General features: G+C 38.7%; 1 protein-coding gene across 7 annotated transcripts in view; it reads left to right on the forward strand.

Annotated features, from left to right (window-relative positions):
• grm8a (glutamate receptor, metabotropic 8a) overlaps window positions 1-19,485 on the forward strand; it is a 106,499-nt gene that overhangs the window by 36,082 nt on the left and 50,932 nt on the right. For all 7 annotated transcript variants that reach the window (XM_056748975.1, XM_056748976.1, XM_056748969.1 and 4 more), the window contains one exon: window positions 5,097-5,313. In XM_056748975.1, the coding sequence (XP_056604953.1) occupies window positions 5,097-5,313 (217 nt within the window). The remainder of the gene's footprint in view (window positions 1-5,096; window positions 5,314-19,485) is intronic.

The raw sequence follows: 19,485 nt of genomic DNA on the forward strand, positions 1-19,485 counted from the left end.
TCGAGTGGTTAAGTCAAGCGGTACATTCAAGGACTTCATAAATATTATTTGAATTAACAAAGCTACAAGTGTGCGGCTCTCATATATTATTGAAGTGGAATGAAAGCTGAAGGTAAATGATGCACTTCAACCCAGAGACCCTGAGCTGTGAGCGGCGGGCTGAATAACAATGTTTCCCCGTTCACCTTCACTTAACAATATGATAGAGATGTATTCAGATTCAAAGGAAGACATCAAAACTCTGAATCAGTCACGAAATCTTTTAGCTACAAAGAGCCGGTGAACCTTATTGTTGCATGGATGCAAATGCTAAGGGAACGTTTGTGAATGTAATGAAAGCTCAGAGACGATCAAACATGCATTAGACTCGTGTTTTTAATTGGAACAGATGTTACGGCGCAGGAGAGTTTGTTTGTTGACATCTCAAATGGGGATTATGGTCCGTCACGTGACGTGTTTTGACTGTGGGGGACTGGTAATGGTAGTAAGTGATGGCGCTTATGGGGGATATTACTGCATAAACATGTACAGATTTATATAAATAATACAATTCATATAACAACCAGAATCCATTTCATTTGATTGACGCTCGATTTAAAGTAAAGTGTGCTGCGTCTCTTCTCACAAAGTCTTGCAAGTTGGGATGATAAGTAAACCCATCCGATGCTTATCTCGTCCGGGACGGGGTGAAACTCCGGAGAGACATCTCAATCCCGGAGGCTTAGATTCTGCTGAGCTGCGGTGGATCAATTACCCGTAAAAGTCTTTCTAAATGAGCAAAATATGGCCTGAATCCAACAGCGAGCTGGTTCATTAGCACGTCACATTATCACCTGACAGGTTTCTTCACCTGTCAATCAAAAACATGTTTTGATTTTAATCTGACTTTATTGCTCGGACAAACGTAGGCGCACTTCCGTTCATATGTGACGTTATGGAGCTCTTCATGAAAAGCGACTGACCCTGCGGTCTTTAACAGGCAGATAAGTGTTGTCGGCTAATCTGTCTCCTTGACATCAGTCTAAACATCAATCTCGCGTCTGCCGCTGTGATGCTGGAAGTCGGTACGAGGACACCTGCCAAGGCAGTCGGTCTCCTGTAAACCCCGCTGAGCAGATAAGGCACCATGACCCGCATTTACACCCCGCTGCAGCCATTATCAGCCGAGCACAATGTCAGCGATCCGCCTCATTGAGAAGGAAACGGCCGGCCGCTTGATGACATTTGGAGTCGAAGTTTCCGCTCTCTGTTTCACATTGTGGTCAGTATGGCATTGATAGCATATCGAGCGAAAGCATTATGACCGCCTGAGATTTACTTGGCTGTTGTGTTAATGGTATGGATCAGTTCCTTTGGTTTGGTTTGCGGTCTCCTCGTGTCTGTGGATGTGGGATAAGGTGTTTATGATGTTGATCCTTTGTACAACATCAATACTCAACAGATTTATAGAGTATAATGTGTATAATGTGGTTTTGTCATTGTCTGAGATTCATCATCTTGAATGCGACCTTATGCTCGTAGCTGGTTTTGAATTTTTTCGAATCAAAATCTCATTGCTCTGATGTTGCTCTCTCACAGTTCTCGGATGTGTTTCATGTCTGTATTTCTCTATAAAGACAGGAACAAATGGGACTGTAATAGTTGAATTACACAGAGAGTATGGAGGTGTAAAGTAAATGTAGATTGTAGAGGTAAATAACCTGGATTTGTGTAAACTGATGAGAATGTTTGACTTCATATCTTCAACAATGAAGACTTTTGATTAGAGACATTTGTGAGATTCTTACTAAGCAGAAATCTCTGAGACTCAGATGAGACTCCTGCAAAATTTCCATTTGGCTCCATTTAAACTCATTGATGTCTAGGAGAAATAATTGAGATATTAAAGAAATGATTTTTATTATGAGTACCGGGAGACTGAACTTTTGATTTCTGATGTCTGAGTTACTTTAATAGAAAATCAATGAGGCAGTAAAGTTGCAGTAATTTGCAGTCAGTGTGAGCACGTCTTTTCAGCTTGCATGCACACACAAACACATGCATGCACATAAACACACATACACACTCTTAATAGTTCATGACTATAGGATATCAATCACCACCGTCAGAGCGCCGTGATGTCAACATTCATCAATGGAGACATAATTATATGAGGATGCACTTTTTGTGTGGTCATGCTTGCGTTTGCGCTCTCTGTTAAGGTTCAATTCTCACGCATACCATGTGAACTTACAATAAAAGTGTGTGCGAAGGTTAATTAGCAGCGCTAGAGAATCATCTATCAGACACACACAGCATCCTCACAGTCAGACAGCTTCATTACCCGACCTGACACACATCTAAAATGAATGCACGCTTACATAACGCCATTGTTAGTGTATATGTGAGTGTGTATTTCATCAGATACCGTAAGCGCAAACAAACTTCACATGATTGATGTCTCTTCTGCGGTATAAAGAAACAACGAGCGCAATGCATTCTGGGAGATTACAATGGCTTTCATTTATGTTGTGTTGTTTCTGTGGTTAAATTGAAATTCATGTAGAGGGTTTCTTTTAAATTGTGTGTTTGGCTTTCATGGCAATGTTTGAGGTATTGGATCAATGCTTAAAGATATCTTCATGACCACTTCTTGTTTTTTAGTTCAGTTGTTTTTGTCATTTGCTTTCATTGTGTGTTAATTGTTATAAAGCATATAAAACATCCGGCGTTCTTCCCAAATGGTTTCTATCCTAAAGCAGAACTGCTCAAAATCTTGGTCAGCGTTGAAGCCCTTCCTTGACAAGCTTGGAATCAGCTTTTGTCACGTTTGACCGCCTTCCAAAATCCATCACAGGCTTAAATGTTATAAGTAAACTAAGGTTTTGCTTTCATTTTATATCTGTTTGTTAAATTAAATACATCTGTTGCTCATGGAAATGTTGAAGAAGAGGATTATAATGGATTAAGAGTTTACTGCCTCTTAGCTTGTCAGTGTTTTTCAGTGAATTGCTTTAAATGTCCAGCCCTTTCGAGTATTACAAATGATAAGTATAGCTGAAGAAAACTCTCTTGAGAAGATATCTGGGTGGATTTATTTCATTATTGACACAAGGATCATTTCTTCATCAATTTGTATTTCCATATTTTAAAATGGATTAAAAAATGTATGATTAAACATATGTACATAACCACATATCCTGATGAAACTTTAATCATGGGACTTGTTTAGCTAGTGAATGTGTCAGACTCATAATATTCTTAGCCGGCAGATGATTCGGACTTGAATTCACATAGCAATGGTAAAAAACACGGGTAACAATTTACATTAAGGTACCCTTTATAAAGCATTTAATAAGTCGTTTGGAAATACCTGCCAAATATTGAGACATTTTTAACTTGCATGTTATAAATGCTATACAGGTAATCACTTTACATTAAGGTGCATTTTCACAGGTTACTTATGCTCATAACTCATTGATAAATGGTTCACATGAATCCACTATATTAAGGCACACCTTCATGGTTTGCTAACATATATTACTCTTAACATTTATACTGTAAGTTAGGTGTTTTTAAGCTGTGAATGAATACTTCACAGGCATCCACTTTTCTTTAAAGTGCACTTTCATGGGCTGTCAACATCTCTCAATATGTGACTCACAGCAGAGATGTAGCCTTGTGAACCAGAATTCTGATTCTACAATAAATAATAAATACATATTTAATATTATAATGAATCTGCTTATAAATAATAAATTTATTAAGCATTTATAACATGGGAGGTAAAATGGCTCACTATTTGGGTATTTCGTTAGATTCCCCCTTTTTATTTGTGCAGTTATAACTGCTTTATAATACATTTGTAAACAACTTATCATTTATTAATGAACACATTTATAAGAACTTTACAAGGGGTACCTTAATGTAAAGTGTTACTCTTGTGCTCACGAAGCGATGCCCTAATAGGCGTCTGGAAATGTGAAATTTTGGTAACTCTATTAAGGTGCTCAAGATGTGGGTGTGCAAAAAAACTATGAGATCATTTTAATATGCTTCTCTTCTCTCTGAGGGGGATATTACTTTTATTTCACCTTATGCTTTAAAAATAAGTTATCTTCTTCGTTTTTATGTATCTTGACCTCCTGTTGTCTTATTTGAGTTGCCTCATGAAATATTGTTTTGCTTCTGGTGTACTTCATGAAAGATTGTGATTCATTACTTTGTGAAGATGAGGGATTTTTGTGTGAGACGCTCAGCGCGGTGAAGTCGTCTGTTGTAGACCGAATATTTAAAATCGCACACAAGTTGTTGTGTTTTATCAAAAACCTGATTATCCGTCAGTCTTTACTGGCATAGATTTCAATTTCACAGGCCACCTCAGGGGACAAATAAATGTGAGGTATTTTTCAATGTCACAATTTCGTTCGGCATCATTACTCATAAATCCATTACAAACATGTACCTGCAGAAAGAGGGCGGTGCGTCTTTGTCTAACGCTGTTGAGCGTGCTTAAAAATTCCCTTGAATTGGGCTTCAAGCGGTGAATAAGGTCTGATTGTGTACTGTAGAGCCATCGGGGATGTTTGGATTTGAAGTTTGTGCAGCTTGACGTGTGCCGCATTTCAAAAAGTGTTTTTTTTTAAGAAAATGCTTAGGAATAATTCAGCCGTGAGCTCTTCTAACTACTGGTTTCCTCAAGAAAAATGAATCTGACAGTCAAACCTCCTGCGGCTCTGACTCCATTACCCAGAATTCTCAGCGGCACACCTTCCTTCTCAATAGCGTGTTTTTCTCTCTGCTTTGATCTGACTGGTCTCAGACGTAGATTTTTTTTTAAGTGCTTATTTCATGAATTTTGGTCATGTTCTTGGTAACGTTTGTCATTCCTAAACCCCCCCAAAATTTGTACTCAAGTGCTTAAAGGCAGACAGGATCCACCCCACATATTATGCAGTTTCAGAACCCTACTTGTGAAATCCAGCTGCTGCGTTCACGAAATAACATCTAGTTTGCTGTCTAAATAGACAACATGTTCTTCTATTTGTTGTGATGCAGCCGTCCCTTCAATGTTTCTGTGATCTTAAATTAAAACCCTCTTCTGTTTCCTTCCGTAGATCCCTCAGATCAGCTATGCGTCCACGGCTCCGGAGCTTAGCGACAACACCCGTTACGACTTCTTCTCTCGCGTCGTTCCACCGGATTCTTACCAGGCGCAGGCCATGCTGGATATAGTCACGGCGATGGGCTGGAACTACGTCTCCACGCTGGCCTCCGAAGGAAACTATGGGGAAAGTGGTGTGGAAGCGTTCGTGCAGATCTCCAGGGAAATAGGTGAGTTGACTTGCCTTGATGGGCTAGTTTAAACCACTTGCATTTTTACTTTTAAAGTCTGAGTCAAACAGCCAAGAATGGTTTTGCTGTGTGTTTTATTTCCAATGTCAGAGCTTATCAACTTTAAGTACATGTAAGTAAGTTTCTTAAGTACATGCAATATACATAGATTTACATTTATGCATTTGGCAGACACTTTTGTCCAAAATGCATTATACTATGCATTTGGTTCTGTGTATGTGGCATTGCCACCTTGGCATTGCTAGCATCCTTCTCCATCCACCGAGCTACAGGAAAGCGCATTTAGATGTTCTTTATGCTGTTGTTGTTGGGGTCGTGAACCCACTCGGACTCACTGTTTTGTGGATGTTGCTTACAGAAAGCAAGGGCAAGATAACACGTGGGTGTTTGTTGTGGCCTCTTAAACTTTGGCACCATTTTTTCCCACTTCAATATTGCAATAAATCGACAGTTTTTGCTTTATCCAGAGGTGCACGGTTAAACAACTTTTTAAAATAATTGAATTTATGTCACAAAAACTGTCAATAGAGTTAACTTATATTGCAATTCGTTCTTCTTAATAGCTTTAGACAGAGTTGTGGAGTGTCAGTGACCAACAGCTGAACTGAAGCCAGGGCGGATGGCATTGGTTCATGACACGGATGAACGGAAATATAATAACCGGCTTTAACACACAATCCCTCCTTCTCCTCCATCGAATCCCGTCTACGCTGTAATCTTTCCTTACCCCACATGATAGAATTACTGTTATTACGGCGGACCCTCCGCAGAGCAAATATCAAACAGCTGTACTAATCGTACGGTTAATTGTCCATTAAAATTTCACGAGCGACAGCACAGATCTGTGTGACTAACGCTTATAACATCCACTTCAGGATCTATCTCAGCACTTACACCTGGGTTAAAGCTACTTTCTAACTGTTGCTCACAAAAAATACTTGCATTTATTCTAGCTGTTTGTTATGGTATGTCAGGCGACAGCAAAGTTTTAACTGTCCCAGTTTTAATACTTTATTGTTTTTTTAGGGGAGTCAATTTGTGCTTTTTTCATTTTAAAGGTCCAGTGTATAATTTTTTTGGAGGATCTATTGACAGAAATGCAATATAACATACACAACTATGTGTTCAGAGGTGTGTAAAGAGTTTACATTATGAAGTTTTATGTTTTTATTACCTTAGAATGAGCTATTTTTATCTAATTACACCGCGGGTCCCCTTACATGGAAGTCGCCATGTTCTACAGTAGCCCTAAATGGACAAACTGCTCTATAGAACGCGTTTCGTAAATACGCTATCTCCTTCGGCAAATAAGGAGAACATGACGAAATCTTAGCCCTGTGTCAGCCACCGTAGTGTTTTGAAAGTGAGCCACTGTTCGCAATTCACAACCTCACCACTAGATGCCTTTAAATGTCATACAATGGACATCACACTACGAGATATAACTTTTATATGTTTTGCTCATTTGTTTATTTGTACATTTTGGTGTGATCTGCATTTGCATCAGTTATCTTTAGTTTAGGATTGAGTCTTCATTATTGTTTTTCCTTTTACTAATAATTGTATGTTTTTGTACGATTATAAGGCAAAGTATCAATTTCCAACCAATGGCAAATGAAGAGAGTGTATTGAATATGGTTGGAAATTTGTTTTGCAATTCTGTTTTGTTCTTCTAGTATAAGAACAGAAACAACACACTTGAAGTTGGTAGCATCAGTACGTTTAATGAATTATCTCTTCAACAATGCTCATACATAACACAGAACTTCTTATTATATGAATGTAGAAAAGTGATGTTTAGATGCCAGAAGGTAGTGTGTTAATGTGCAGCAGAAGAGATGTATGACATTCATTTAAGCGACAGAGCGTGAAAACTATAAGACTTATTCCGGCTTTTGTTTGCAATTCCCTTGTTCAGATGGTGAAGTCTTTTGTTTTTCTCCCAGCTGAGGCGAATGACAGGGCTCAAGTCTTCCAGCTGTAACCGTGAGAAGTGGATTAAATCTCGGAGACAAAAAACTGAACAAGCATCCAATTAACTGCTTAACAAATGTCATACAGCAGGCGAGTGAAAAGTCAATAGCATCGCAACAACGATGCACTCGTTTCCGCTAATGGCTGCATCATCTTAGCTTGTCACTGTTTTCAGAAATCTCAGTGTATCACGCAACCGTTGGCCTTTTAGCTCTCTAAACATTAACCCTCCGTTCGTTCCTAGTTTGTTTAATTGGAAAGCATTTTTGCTGTAGTCTTCCAGCGTAAATAAAAGCCACGATCAAGCGTTAGGTGGTGGTGCTTACGCGGGCGGCTCTTAAGCATTATTTCCTGACCTCTCTCTGTGACCGCATCAGTAAAAGTGTCCAGAAAGCACCTGCCGCATCTTTTCATCATCACTTCTGCAATAAAGCACACGTCGGCCGTAATAGCAGTGTTGTGGGTGTGACATTGTTCTGTAATTGCCGTCTCATGGTCGGGCGAGATGTGTGGGTCGTTCGTGTGGCCTGTCTCGTCACATTTGTTCTGGTCTTGATGAGTGTCGTCCCTGTCGACTCGCTAATGATCTCTGACAACAGCATTTGAGCGCTTTTCCACTTGCTGATAGTTTTCAGATCTTCATCTAGGGAGGCTGCTGTCGGAGCTCCAAGGATTCTTTAAGGTCTTTTACTGGTGTATATTTATATTAATAAGCGTGGAGACAGCTGCTGAGACGGGGTCAGTTAGTACACCTCTCAGAGGACCAAGTGGCAATAGATGCTAATAGACATTAGATTTAATTACCGTGTTAATGGGACATTGTAAGTCTCGGGACTTTTCTGTAGTTTTGGAAAACGACTGTAAAACGACTGCTATAACTGTGAGAATTATACACTATTTATGTAAATTTGAATACACACACATACACATGCGCGTATCATTTTTATATATAGGTATATATAAATCTAAAAATTAGTGGTGGGCCGTTAACGGCGTTAACGGCGCTAACGCAGTGAGACTATAATCGCGCGTTAAAAAAAATGTCGCCGTTAATCTATTCTCAAAGTTGGGTTGGCAGCTGGGTCTATACTACGAAAGCTATGATGACTTTCACCTTGATATTTTAGCGCGGATGTATACCAGCTTAACTGCACTGTACGGGGCGAGAACGAGATTTTTCAACTCGCGTGATTCGCGTCATTCGCGGAAGCAGAAGCCGCCTCATCATCTCATAACCAGGGCTTCATTCGCGCGATTCGCGCAGCAAGTAGGTCTATTGGCTCTTTGCATTAACATATAAATCACTCGCGCTTGACACGCCATTCGCGTTTGGTCTGAACACAACATAACGTTACTGTGAAATTACCGCATCAAACGGGACGTGCTAACATGGATGCAGCTATGAAGCCGCCGGGTTTGCTTCAGGGAATATTAATTTTTAAGAAGCTTCCCAATAGAAACATCGACAAGACTAATGTTGTTTGCACCTTGTGCAATGCAGAATTGGTTTAAAAAAAAAAAAAACTTTCTCTCAACAGGTAGTGGTCTAGCTTTAGTTGAAACCAGTAACTTTGTATTGAGATCTAATGTGTTATGGCTTCTGTATGACATATCGCTTGTTGCTCCCTCACTCTTTGTAAATCGCTTTGGATAAAAGCGTCTGCTAAATGACTAAATGTAAATGTACTGTAGGAGCTCTTCCAGTCTCAAGTACCACCTAAACGCAAATCATCCCTTAGCTAATGCGGAAGTAAACACAAGTTCATTTTATTGAACATAATTTAATTTCCATCACCAATTATCATAGTAGAACAGCTTTCTCAAGCAGTTTGTGATGCATTTTGGAAACAGGAGATGAGCCCCTGGTCTAATGCGCCACCTGGCTTGAGAAACCCGTTCTCAAAGACTTACTTTTAGTCATTATTTGGGTAGCACACATATTCTGAATGCCTTCGGCAGAATTCAAATGAGCCATTTTAATCTAGATTAATCTAGATTAAAAAAAATTAATCTATGCCCACCACTACTAAAAATGTATATAAATATGAAAATGTTTCTTAAATATATAGATATACATGCGTATTTATACCATATACAAATAATTATTATGCACAGTATACACAGACGTATATTATGTAAACCAAAACTTTTAAATTGCACACGATTGATCACGACTGATCGTTCGACAGCCTTACTTCACTTAGGGTGCAGAAGTGATTTGTACAGATTCACGGTTTTATTATAAAATTTGTTTTTGGTGTATTTATTTTTTATAACAGTGCAGGTCTTATTTAAAAAAAAATGAATTTGTGTGCACTTAATAATGTAACCGAATTATAATTTATTTACATTAATGCATTTGGTGGATGTTTCTATCCAAAGCAACTTCAAGCTATTCATCTTTTCAACAGTACTTCCTGTTTAATAATTTTTTTTATCTTAAATATATAAATAAATCTCAAAGATATTCTTTCGATTCAGTTCAGAATGTTGATAGCATTGTGTTACACAGGAAGTCCTTTGGGTCTTTGTGTTCCCTGGGAATCAAACACACAACCTTTGTGTTATTGATTCAATGCTCTGTCAACTGAGCCATAGGTATTTATTTCCAGACTTCAAGTAATAAACACATTCTCATAGTTTAAAGAAGGTGGCACATGAGAAAATCTTTGACAGTGTGTTACTTAATCATCATTATCGGCTTTTAAATGTGAGACCAAACATCCACAGGACATCAAACACAACAGATGTTGCCAATTAACAGGATATTGTTTGCTCATTTTTGTCTATAGACATTTATGCAAATTAACATTCGTAAATAAGGTCACAATACATGTTTTTGAACAGTATTTCCTGAGGTGATGAAGAATTTGTGACGCAAGGGCCAAGCAAACGGTCAGGTGTTTTTGCAAAAAACATCTTTAGAGAGAGGTCAGAAGTGTCAGGGTTACATAAATTGCGGAACGCAGGAGAAACGCCCTTCAAAAGGAACAGCCCTGGAGATCATATTGCTTTATGAAGGTCTAAAAAGTTTTCAAGGTAATTTTTGAAATGAAGAAGGCAACTCTTTAAGAAGAATCTGCCTAAACTCAAAAATGAAAAATAAAAGCGCAAAAACGGACGAATGAGATTGTTCAAATCACACGAATAACCCCCCTTATACACTTCTTATGAATTGCAAAGAGATCGTGTTGGATCACCCGCACTCTCAAGCTATCATTGATGTCTGTAGATTGACCGCAGCCATTGATCGCTCTGCCAGCGGACTCTTTTCTCTCCTAACAAGCTCGGACACTTCAGTGTTTAGGGAGAAAAATGGTACAGGAGGTGTCCAGCCGGCAGGAGGAATGAGCCGAGTCCAGTTGTGCTCTGAAACGGCAGCTGGCGTCTGATAATGAATCAAACTCTGGCCAGCTGTGCGATAGATGGATCTGTCCACCTCGGCTGGACGCACGAGAATTATAACCGTAGTTACTCTGAGTCTGTGTGAGGGATCTTCTCGCTCCTCGAGAGACCAGAGGAGAGGATTTAATCGCACGCATCATATCCGGTGTTATATTTACAGTTTCTCATTATTTAACATTTGTTTTACTGTAGTAAAAGGAACCGTGTACTGTGGTTTAAATGCAGTGTGTATGTCAGCAGTAAACAAGCTTATAGGTGATACACAGGCAGAAAAATGACACGACACATGACTCGATTCGTGTCTGTTTCATTGCTATAGCTTTATGACTTTGATGGAAACCTTTAGTTGAACCACCTAGCCCCCCCCACACCCTTCACAGGGATTTAAGAGATGATTTGACATGACAAGAGCAGTCCTGACATTGCTTGTGACGTCTGCCAGAGTTCAACCATTTCAGAAGAAATGTCTTTGTGATGGGTCACGTTCCATCATGGACAGCTAAATTCATTCAGTGTGCTTATATATTTATTTGTAGTTTTGTAAACGACAGAGATACGGTGGACGTTTTCATGAAAGCAATTTGGAGATTTAAGCAGAGGAAGAAACTTACATACGTTTTACGTTATGGTGTGTAATTCAGGTGCATCCCAGTGAAACACAATTACACACTTGCGTCATGACTCTCAGCTGATCGTGACTGCTTCTTCATTCAGCTCGTCTTCAGAATCCAGTAGAATGAAGAAATGTAGGACGTGTAATGAAACACTTAACGTGCCTGTGTGGATTTTCTTTCTCTCTCTCGCTTTTTAAAATGAAGCCGTTCTGGCCTCAATGCTTGACTAGTAATTTATTCGCCCACCTCTTAACATTATAAAAGCATGGATTTAAAAGTTTCATCATCCGCAAGCCTCGCGTTTCAGACTCGGGGAAACTTTCTTTATTCAGCCCAGTGATGTGAATTTATTCAGGGTTTAGTTTAGTCTCGCGTAGCCTACTGAAGGCCTGGAACTTATCGCCGCTTTCTTTAGCCGAGGCCCGCCCAAGAGGCCATATGACAAAGCAACCAATCACGTTTCGTGTTGTGCCACGCCGTGTTTAGAGGCGTGGAAATGTCATACAGATATTTTGAGAAATTACTTAATGCTTTTGTGTTCATAAAATGGAAGTCAATGGGGTTTATCGTTATTTGGTTTTGTAGATTAAAGAAAGTCAGGTTTGAAATGGAATTAGAGAGAATAAATGAAGTTTTTTTGAACTACTGTGTCCCTTTTACTTCATAATTCAAACATAACTTTTTGATATAAGCATTAGTTAGTGTAGTTTCACAGAGAAAGAGTATTTTATCTCAAAATGTAAAATATTTATTCATCTAGTTGATATATTACTCTTTCAGTTTTATGTGCGCTATTAAACTTTTTTCTCTATGCATTAAACACTGATAAGACTTTGCCAGAATGTGGAGTGTGTATATGGCATCCCACAATGCACTGCGCTCAGTCTTTCATTTCCAGTGTGATGAGTGATCAGCCTGTCAAATGTTAAGGCATTTTACATAAATTACATTAAAAATGTAATGCGACTGTAATTTTTGTCCTGGAATGATAACTGGACAGCACTCGTGTTCATTAAACAAGTAATGTAGTGAAGTCATGTGATTTAATGTTTCCCAATGCATTGTGCGTACTGCGTGCTTTACATATTTAAAAGAACAGTAAGCATACGGTATGTTCCCAGTGTACTTCAACTTGGCACACGTTCCTTAATTTTTTTGTGCTGAAGATGAATATTCAGTTTTATGGTTGAGGTGAAATATAAAGCACAGGTTGTCTTGATCTTGTGTGTGTTGCTCTGCAGCCAGAAGTGTTAATCTGTTTGGTTGAATTTCAGTCGTGTCCCTGTGTGAGGTTTTTAACTATACACAATTAGCCTTGAATCAAGGTCTGAAATTGACACGGTGGTCCAATCCACCTCACAGGTGTGTCATTTCATGAAGGAAATGGTCTCATTAGACTCTCCAGTTTCCACATGTTCAGTGTTCCCGTAAGAGTTCGGCTGATTGAGTCGGTTTACCGCGGTAAACACAGACATCTGCCACAGCTTGTGCTGACGGTTCCTCTGCGTGTTTCTCCTCCTCTCAGAGGCTTTACCGTATGAAAACACTTCAAATCAATTCTCATCAAATGAGTGTGTGTAAAAGTTTGAGAGTGAATGACTATGTTGATCCACTATATATACACTAGTGACCAAAAGTTTGGAAGGTTTATTTGTACAATATTTGCTTTAAATGCCCAAACTCTAGTTAAATTAACTATTAAAATATAAGGAGAATAGTTTGAAATGGACAAAACTCTTAATTTTGAAAATATTTTTATGATGATTTCTATTCTATTATACATAAAAACAAACAGTGAGTTATTAATATAAATATATCCTTTTTTTTTCTTTAATAAGATTTGTTTGTGTGTTTAGTTTTGAAATATATTTAAAATTTTAATTGCTCAAGTTAAATTATTAAAATATGGGGAGTATGGTACAAATGGACAAAAAAATTAATTTTGAAAGTATTATTTAAAAGGATTTTTATGATTTTTACATAATGTATATTCATTGAGTTTGATTCATTGATTTTTTACATTAATATACATCAGTTAATAATATTTAGTTTACTCTGTAAGCTTTGCTCATGTGTTATGTGTTGTTTTATGCTAAACTACATAGCATGCATTGAAAATTGTTAATACATCTTTGAATCATATATTTAAAAAAGAAAATTTCCTCATATGGCTGTATAATGTTATTTGTCATATTGCTTAAAAAGCAACAAACAATAACACATTTAATAAAACCATTGTTCAGTAAATATTTTTTACATCATGTAATAAAGTTCATTATCTTAGTTATAAGCTGTTTGCATTTGCCAAACAATTTGATGCATTAATATTGAAATAACCTGATATTCGTTCACAGGTGTGTCTATGTGTTGACTACAAACACCAATGAAAAATGTCTTTAAATGCAATCTTGACCCGGCCCGGTGTTTAATCTCGGTTTGTCTGTCCCTATCCTCTCAGTTTTGAAGGGTTATCTGTTCTTGCATCTTGCTTGTAATGGTTTGTTGATTCTTTCATTGAAGAGGTGCCCGAAGCGGCTCTAAACGACAGGGTCTGGCCTTCTGCGGAGGTAACAACAAATTGACACAAGAATCTAGACCCTCTCAAAGCTCACAGTAAAAGTAAATAAGTCTCCACTGTGGTGTCAGAACCCTCAGCCGGTCGCCATTGTTCACAACAAAAGAGCGGGACGGTTTGTTCTCCAAGCCCAGCGGAGAGCTCCGGCACCGGCCAGCGGCTCATTTGGCTCCAGCAGAAAGCTACTGCTGGCAATCCAAACCTCTGATTAGAAGGACATTGTGCATTGTGTTGAGTTTTTGTGAGCTGTGGTATCTTTTACCACGGTATTGTGACGCTGGCGTGCTTGAAGTTGCATCCCCTGAATTACAATCGACTGTTGAGTTTTGTCTCAGCGCCGGCTGTCCCGGGGGAGCCGGCTTCAATTGATTCGTGTTAGTCAGAGGAAGCTGAGAGCAGGTCTGGATGCTGTAGGGGCACGAAAAGACCTCGTGTTTGCAGACGTGCTGCTTCCAGGGTTCTCCGCTCTGTTTCTAGCTTTGCTGCAGAATGGGCGAGCTTTCTATCAAACCGTCTGTTTGAATGCAGTTTTGAATAAATTGTCTGTGTGTTGCATGAAGAAAACGTTTCCATTTACTCTCCAATTAATTCTATTAATATCCAGGAGAAATGATGACATTTCAGTGTGGATTGTTTTTTGAACGTGTAATTTAATGCAGATTTCAAAAGCTGTTATTATGTGTGCACCTGTCAGGTCGATCGTGAAATGCATACTGTGATGAACGCTTTGACATCGCCTTCAGAGACAACACAAGTTTGATTACAATAGTACCGTCTTTATGAAGATGCTTGAAAGAGGATGCAGGTAACCATAGCAACAGTAAGTGTAGTACTGTAAGACTGCATCGCATTAGGATCAGTAGACAAAACTGCTGTCAAGCAGAACTGTCTTTATATTTTAGTTTATTGTATATTTCAGATGTATTGTAATCTAGTGAAGCTTCAGATGTACTGTGACAAAAACAAAATGGTCTGTTGAATTATAAGGGCGTGAAGAGCTCAGCAAACAGTGTAAAATATGCACCTGTCGCTCTGACACACTCATCAGGCGTCTTGTCTTCCTCTATGTACACGCTCGGTGGCAAAATGTTCTGGCGTGTTCATTAACGTCAGCTCACCGATCGAGTCCTATTCAGTTTGCTGAATGAAGTAGCTCTTGTAGATGTGCCGTAATTACAAACCCGGCCTGGCAGACCATCAGTCAAGTGCCCTCTCAGGAAACACCGGATGAATGGAAGGGGAAGCCCGCGGGGGGAGTGGGACCGCCGCTCATCTAGATAAAGACGTCGATTTTGAAAAACAGTTCATACTCTTTCTGTCATTTCTATGGATGGGGCTAAAACACGACTGTATTAGCGCAAATGAGATTCTCTGGGCAGCACGTCAGGTGTGTGTTGTGAGGATTAGCTGAAAGGGATTGTGGGAAACAGAAGATCTTGATCAGACCGCAGGTGCCTGTCATCAGGAAACAAGCAGGGCTCAATTGCCATAAAGAGATCAGAGTTGAAATATTGAGCTAACAGGAAAGAAAAGAGTGATGTTGGGCTATTGAATTTATATGATTAAAAAGGATTATTTATCAGTTAAGGGGGCACGTGTTCAAAAAAATAAGTCATTTAAGTGTAATGAAACATTAAAGTTTGATGAGAAGAAAAAACAGTCATGTTTGTCGACCAACATGTGAAAGTGAACTAATTTCTAAGTAAACATTCAAAAGCAATGGCAGAGAGGATCTTTAAGCAAATAAGGAGTTTCATTGGTTAACTTTATTTATAAAACATCTGAAGATGTCTACCCTATTGCATTCTCAACGATTCTTGGTTTGTAAAAATGTTTGTTATAAAGGAACAGGAGAACAAAAGCTCAGCTCACAACGCGTCTAATGTCAGATCGCTCTTATCAATTAAGATTATTTTTAGATGTGGATCAGAGAATGTTTGTATTCCTGGAGGCTTCGTCACATCTCATGTCCTATCTGACTCAGTCATCCGGCGGTAAGCGGGAGAACTCAGCCGCAGCACGTGAGTCTGTTTACCGCGGTGAAGTCCTTCAGAATGAATCTCCTGATGTTAATAATGCATTTCTTCAGAGCGTCTCTCAGTTTCCACCCACGCTGGCATTCTGCACGCCACATTTCGGCAGTCGATGATGTGCAAAAAGATCTCTAAAGACTTTGTAGATGAAGTGGTACAGCCGGTCCAAGAGGAGAATTTTACTGCAGTTTCATAGTTCAGGGTTACGTTTCATTAAATCAACTGCTTTTTAGTTTAGGATTGATGTTTTAACCCTGGTTTTAAACCCTGGGTTGTAAAGTTTTGTTAATCCTGGAGTATAATGTGTGAAATGATTCGATGTTACAAAGTAACAGACAGCTCAGTGTCTGTCAGCCAATCTAAAACTGCTTCAGAGCTTAACTCATCAAATATTGATGTGTTTTATGAATGGTGTAAAGCAGATTTGTTTGCTTATTGGCTTACAGTGTTTGACAAACTGGCACTCTTTAATATCGCAATAATATCAGGTGCAAGATTTATATGATATCCATAACGCAGGTTTGTCGGGTGTGGATATTGGTGCTATTTTTCCAGGTTGTCTTGTCTGTATATATTCAGTTTTGTTTTTCCTCTACATTCCTTCTACACATAAAACAATCACATTAAGCTGTTGCCTTCAAAGCTCACAATGTTCGCTTGAGTTCTCTCACGCACAGTTGCTTTCAATATATCTCCGCCGCACCTACGGGTGAATGTTATTCTCACTGCCAACTGTTAGAAAATGAAGCACGGTGCAGAAAGTAAACATTAAATGTGACCCTGTCGAGGGTCTCCACCCGCTGGCCAAATGACTACGAGATCAGCCGGGTTGCCAGATCTTGGTGTTAATTTATGCAGACCCAAAATTGAACATCTGTCATTATTTACTCATTCGGTCATGTCGTCCAGTGACATTTATGAAGCGGAAGCGGCAGTGCAGCCATCATTTCCACGTCGAGAATTAAAGCGACAGTGCACTCTTTACAGTCAAAATGCAGATGGAATGCAAAGCATGAACTCACAGAGGTTCATATAAGCTGGACTGGGACAGATGTGAGTGGAGCCCCCTGTGTTCACATGAGACACTTTTCGGGTGGTCTCGTGTCTTTCATCTCAATGCTGTGCCCTTTGTGTAAAGTAAACGACAGAGAACGTGAGCAGAAGGTGTTTGAAGGCTGCACAGATGTGTCCTTCACTACCTCTCATATCCCATAATCCTGTGCGTGCGCTTCGGCGGTGTGTGATGGGATTTAAAATGGTATTTAATGGAGTGGTTGGAAGAAGTCACTTATTTTTCATGTAGTAAAGGTGGCAGATGACAAATATTTGCTTGGTAATCTCTTACACTTATGTGAATCTGTTTTTGTTATTAGATATGATATTATGACGCCTTGAAGTTTTAAGAGTTTCAAAATCATTGCCTGTTAAAGGGATAGTTCATCTTAAAAACAATAAGATTCTTGTAATTCACCCTCATGTTATTTTATGTCAACGGAAGTCAATGGGGATCTGTGTTTTCTGGTTATCAACATTCTTCAAAATATCTTCTTTTGTGTTTTGCAGAAGAAAGAAAGTCATACAGGTTTGAAATGACATGAATACTTTGTGATCGAATTTTCATTTTTGCGTGAAGTATCCCTTTAAGACACGGGCACAGAATTGACATATTTAGTCGAACTTGAGCGTAATTGTTGGGCTATATCGAACAAGCTAATAAACCACTAAAAAACCTTGATGTCAATCATTTGAGTAACTTTAATCAACTGTTGGCATCAATCTTTTACGGTTACTTTCTCTTTCAATGAGTGATCCGACATGAGCTTCAGTTTGAAGTTCTTACATGAAGTCCAGTAATTGGTTGTATAAATGTGAGGTCTGATGGCTGGCGCTTCTCCAGCTTCACAGTCATATATTCCTGTCGTAATGAGCTTATCGTGGAGGTGCAGGAGAGAACTACTGATTAGAATTAATAATCCCTCTTGAGAGGCTTTGGAGAAGAACCCTGGAGCTGTAATTGGGGTGGATGCAACACCCTCCGTCTCAATACAGAACTCATTAATAACTCTATGAAAGAAAACATGTCTCTAACCTCTGACATCATACAGATCAACAGACCTCGTGTTTGATTTAAGAACGATAACAAATCATTGAATAACAAACTGTTTAGGTTTGTTGTGTTTTATGCAAGTATCAACTTGGTCTCATATATTTCTCCTAAAAATGTCAAAACCAAATGAGATGAAGAGTATGGAGATGTAAAATGAATGTATATGATAATAATAAGGATTTGAGTAAATGTGATGAGAAATGTTTGTGTTTATATTGAGATCTTCAATAATATTAACTTGATTTAGCTCAGTTTCACACATTGTTGACATCTCTTCTCAAACTCTGATGACAGACACATTTGTCAGATTTCTGAATATTTTCCTACAAATGATATTGAACACTGGAGATAAATGTGCTGGAGTTATTAACAGACTCATATTTACAGCCTTGAATGGAAAGTGACAGAAAGAGAGGAGAAAGTTTGCTCACATGGACAAAAACAAAACAAAATTAACAATAAAGAGACCGACAGCTTCATTTACCTATCTGTGTTTTGTCTGTTTTTTCAGTATTAATTCCGATATGTTAGAGGTCCTGTGAATCCTAAATGGGAGACTTTTGGACCAGAGGTCATGCATAAGTAGAATTGTGCTCCTAACAAAATTATCTTTTATCAAATTTGTGAATTTGCAAACACAGTTGAGATTTATGTCATATCTCAATTATTTCTCCAAGACATCAGTGAGATTAAATGGAGCGCAAATGGAAATGTGTTTTGTGGAGTTTGCTTCTCAAGTAAATGTATTTTGTTTTTAGGATTTTTTTTACTGCAAAAAAGGCATAAATAGGGAACCGCAGAGATGATGTGGTTTTGTAGGTCCACCCTGAAGTTTGGATGCATTTTTCCGATAGACTTTTAGAAGATAGCAAAAAATAAGCTCTATGATTAACAAAGGATTATGATCAAGATGATCTTTACAAATGAACACGGCATTTGTTACTTTTGAAGCCTAAGTAGAATCACCAGAAATAAAAGGCTAACACGATGCTATAAACAGACTACACGATGGTCGCTCAATATCAATGTCACCACCAACCAAACCTCCAACAACCTTTTAAAACGTTATAAACAACGTGTTTCCTGGTAAACTACTCTGTAACTACTCTGTGAATGAATCCGCATCTACATTGTTAGAGATTTGAGCACATGTTGCAATATTAGTGAGATTTCTGCAAAGACGTCTCCCCATCAAAGGATAGTCGCTTTTAACAACTTAAAGACACAATAAGGCTTTAAAAAAATCAAACGAGCGGATTAAACCTAGTCCGTTTTATGTCATAGAATACCGGTGAGGGAAAAGCTTAGCAGGGAAACACGAAGGCGGGGTAAGTGACGCAGACATTACACAAACACAAACGTAGTGACAGGAAGAGAACCGGGATCACAACAATTTCGAGGTTTTGTTTACCATATTAAAGGCGATTTACCAAAAACCCATTC

The sequence above is a fragment of the Triplophysa dalaica genome, chromosome 5 (assembly GCF_015846415.1).
Source record: "Triplophysa dalaica isolate WHDGS20190420 chromosome 5, ASM1584641v1, whole genome shotgun sequence".
Taxonomy (NCBI): Eukaryota; Metazoa; Chordata; class Actinopteri; order Cypriniformes; family Nemacheilidae; genus Triplophysa; species Triplophysa dalaica.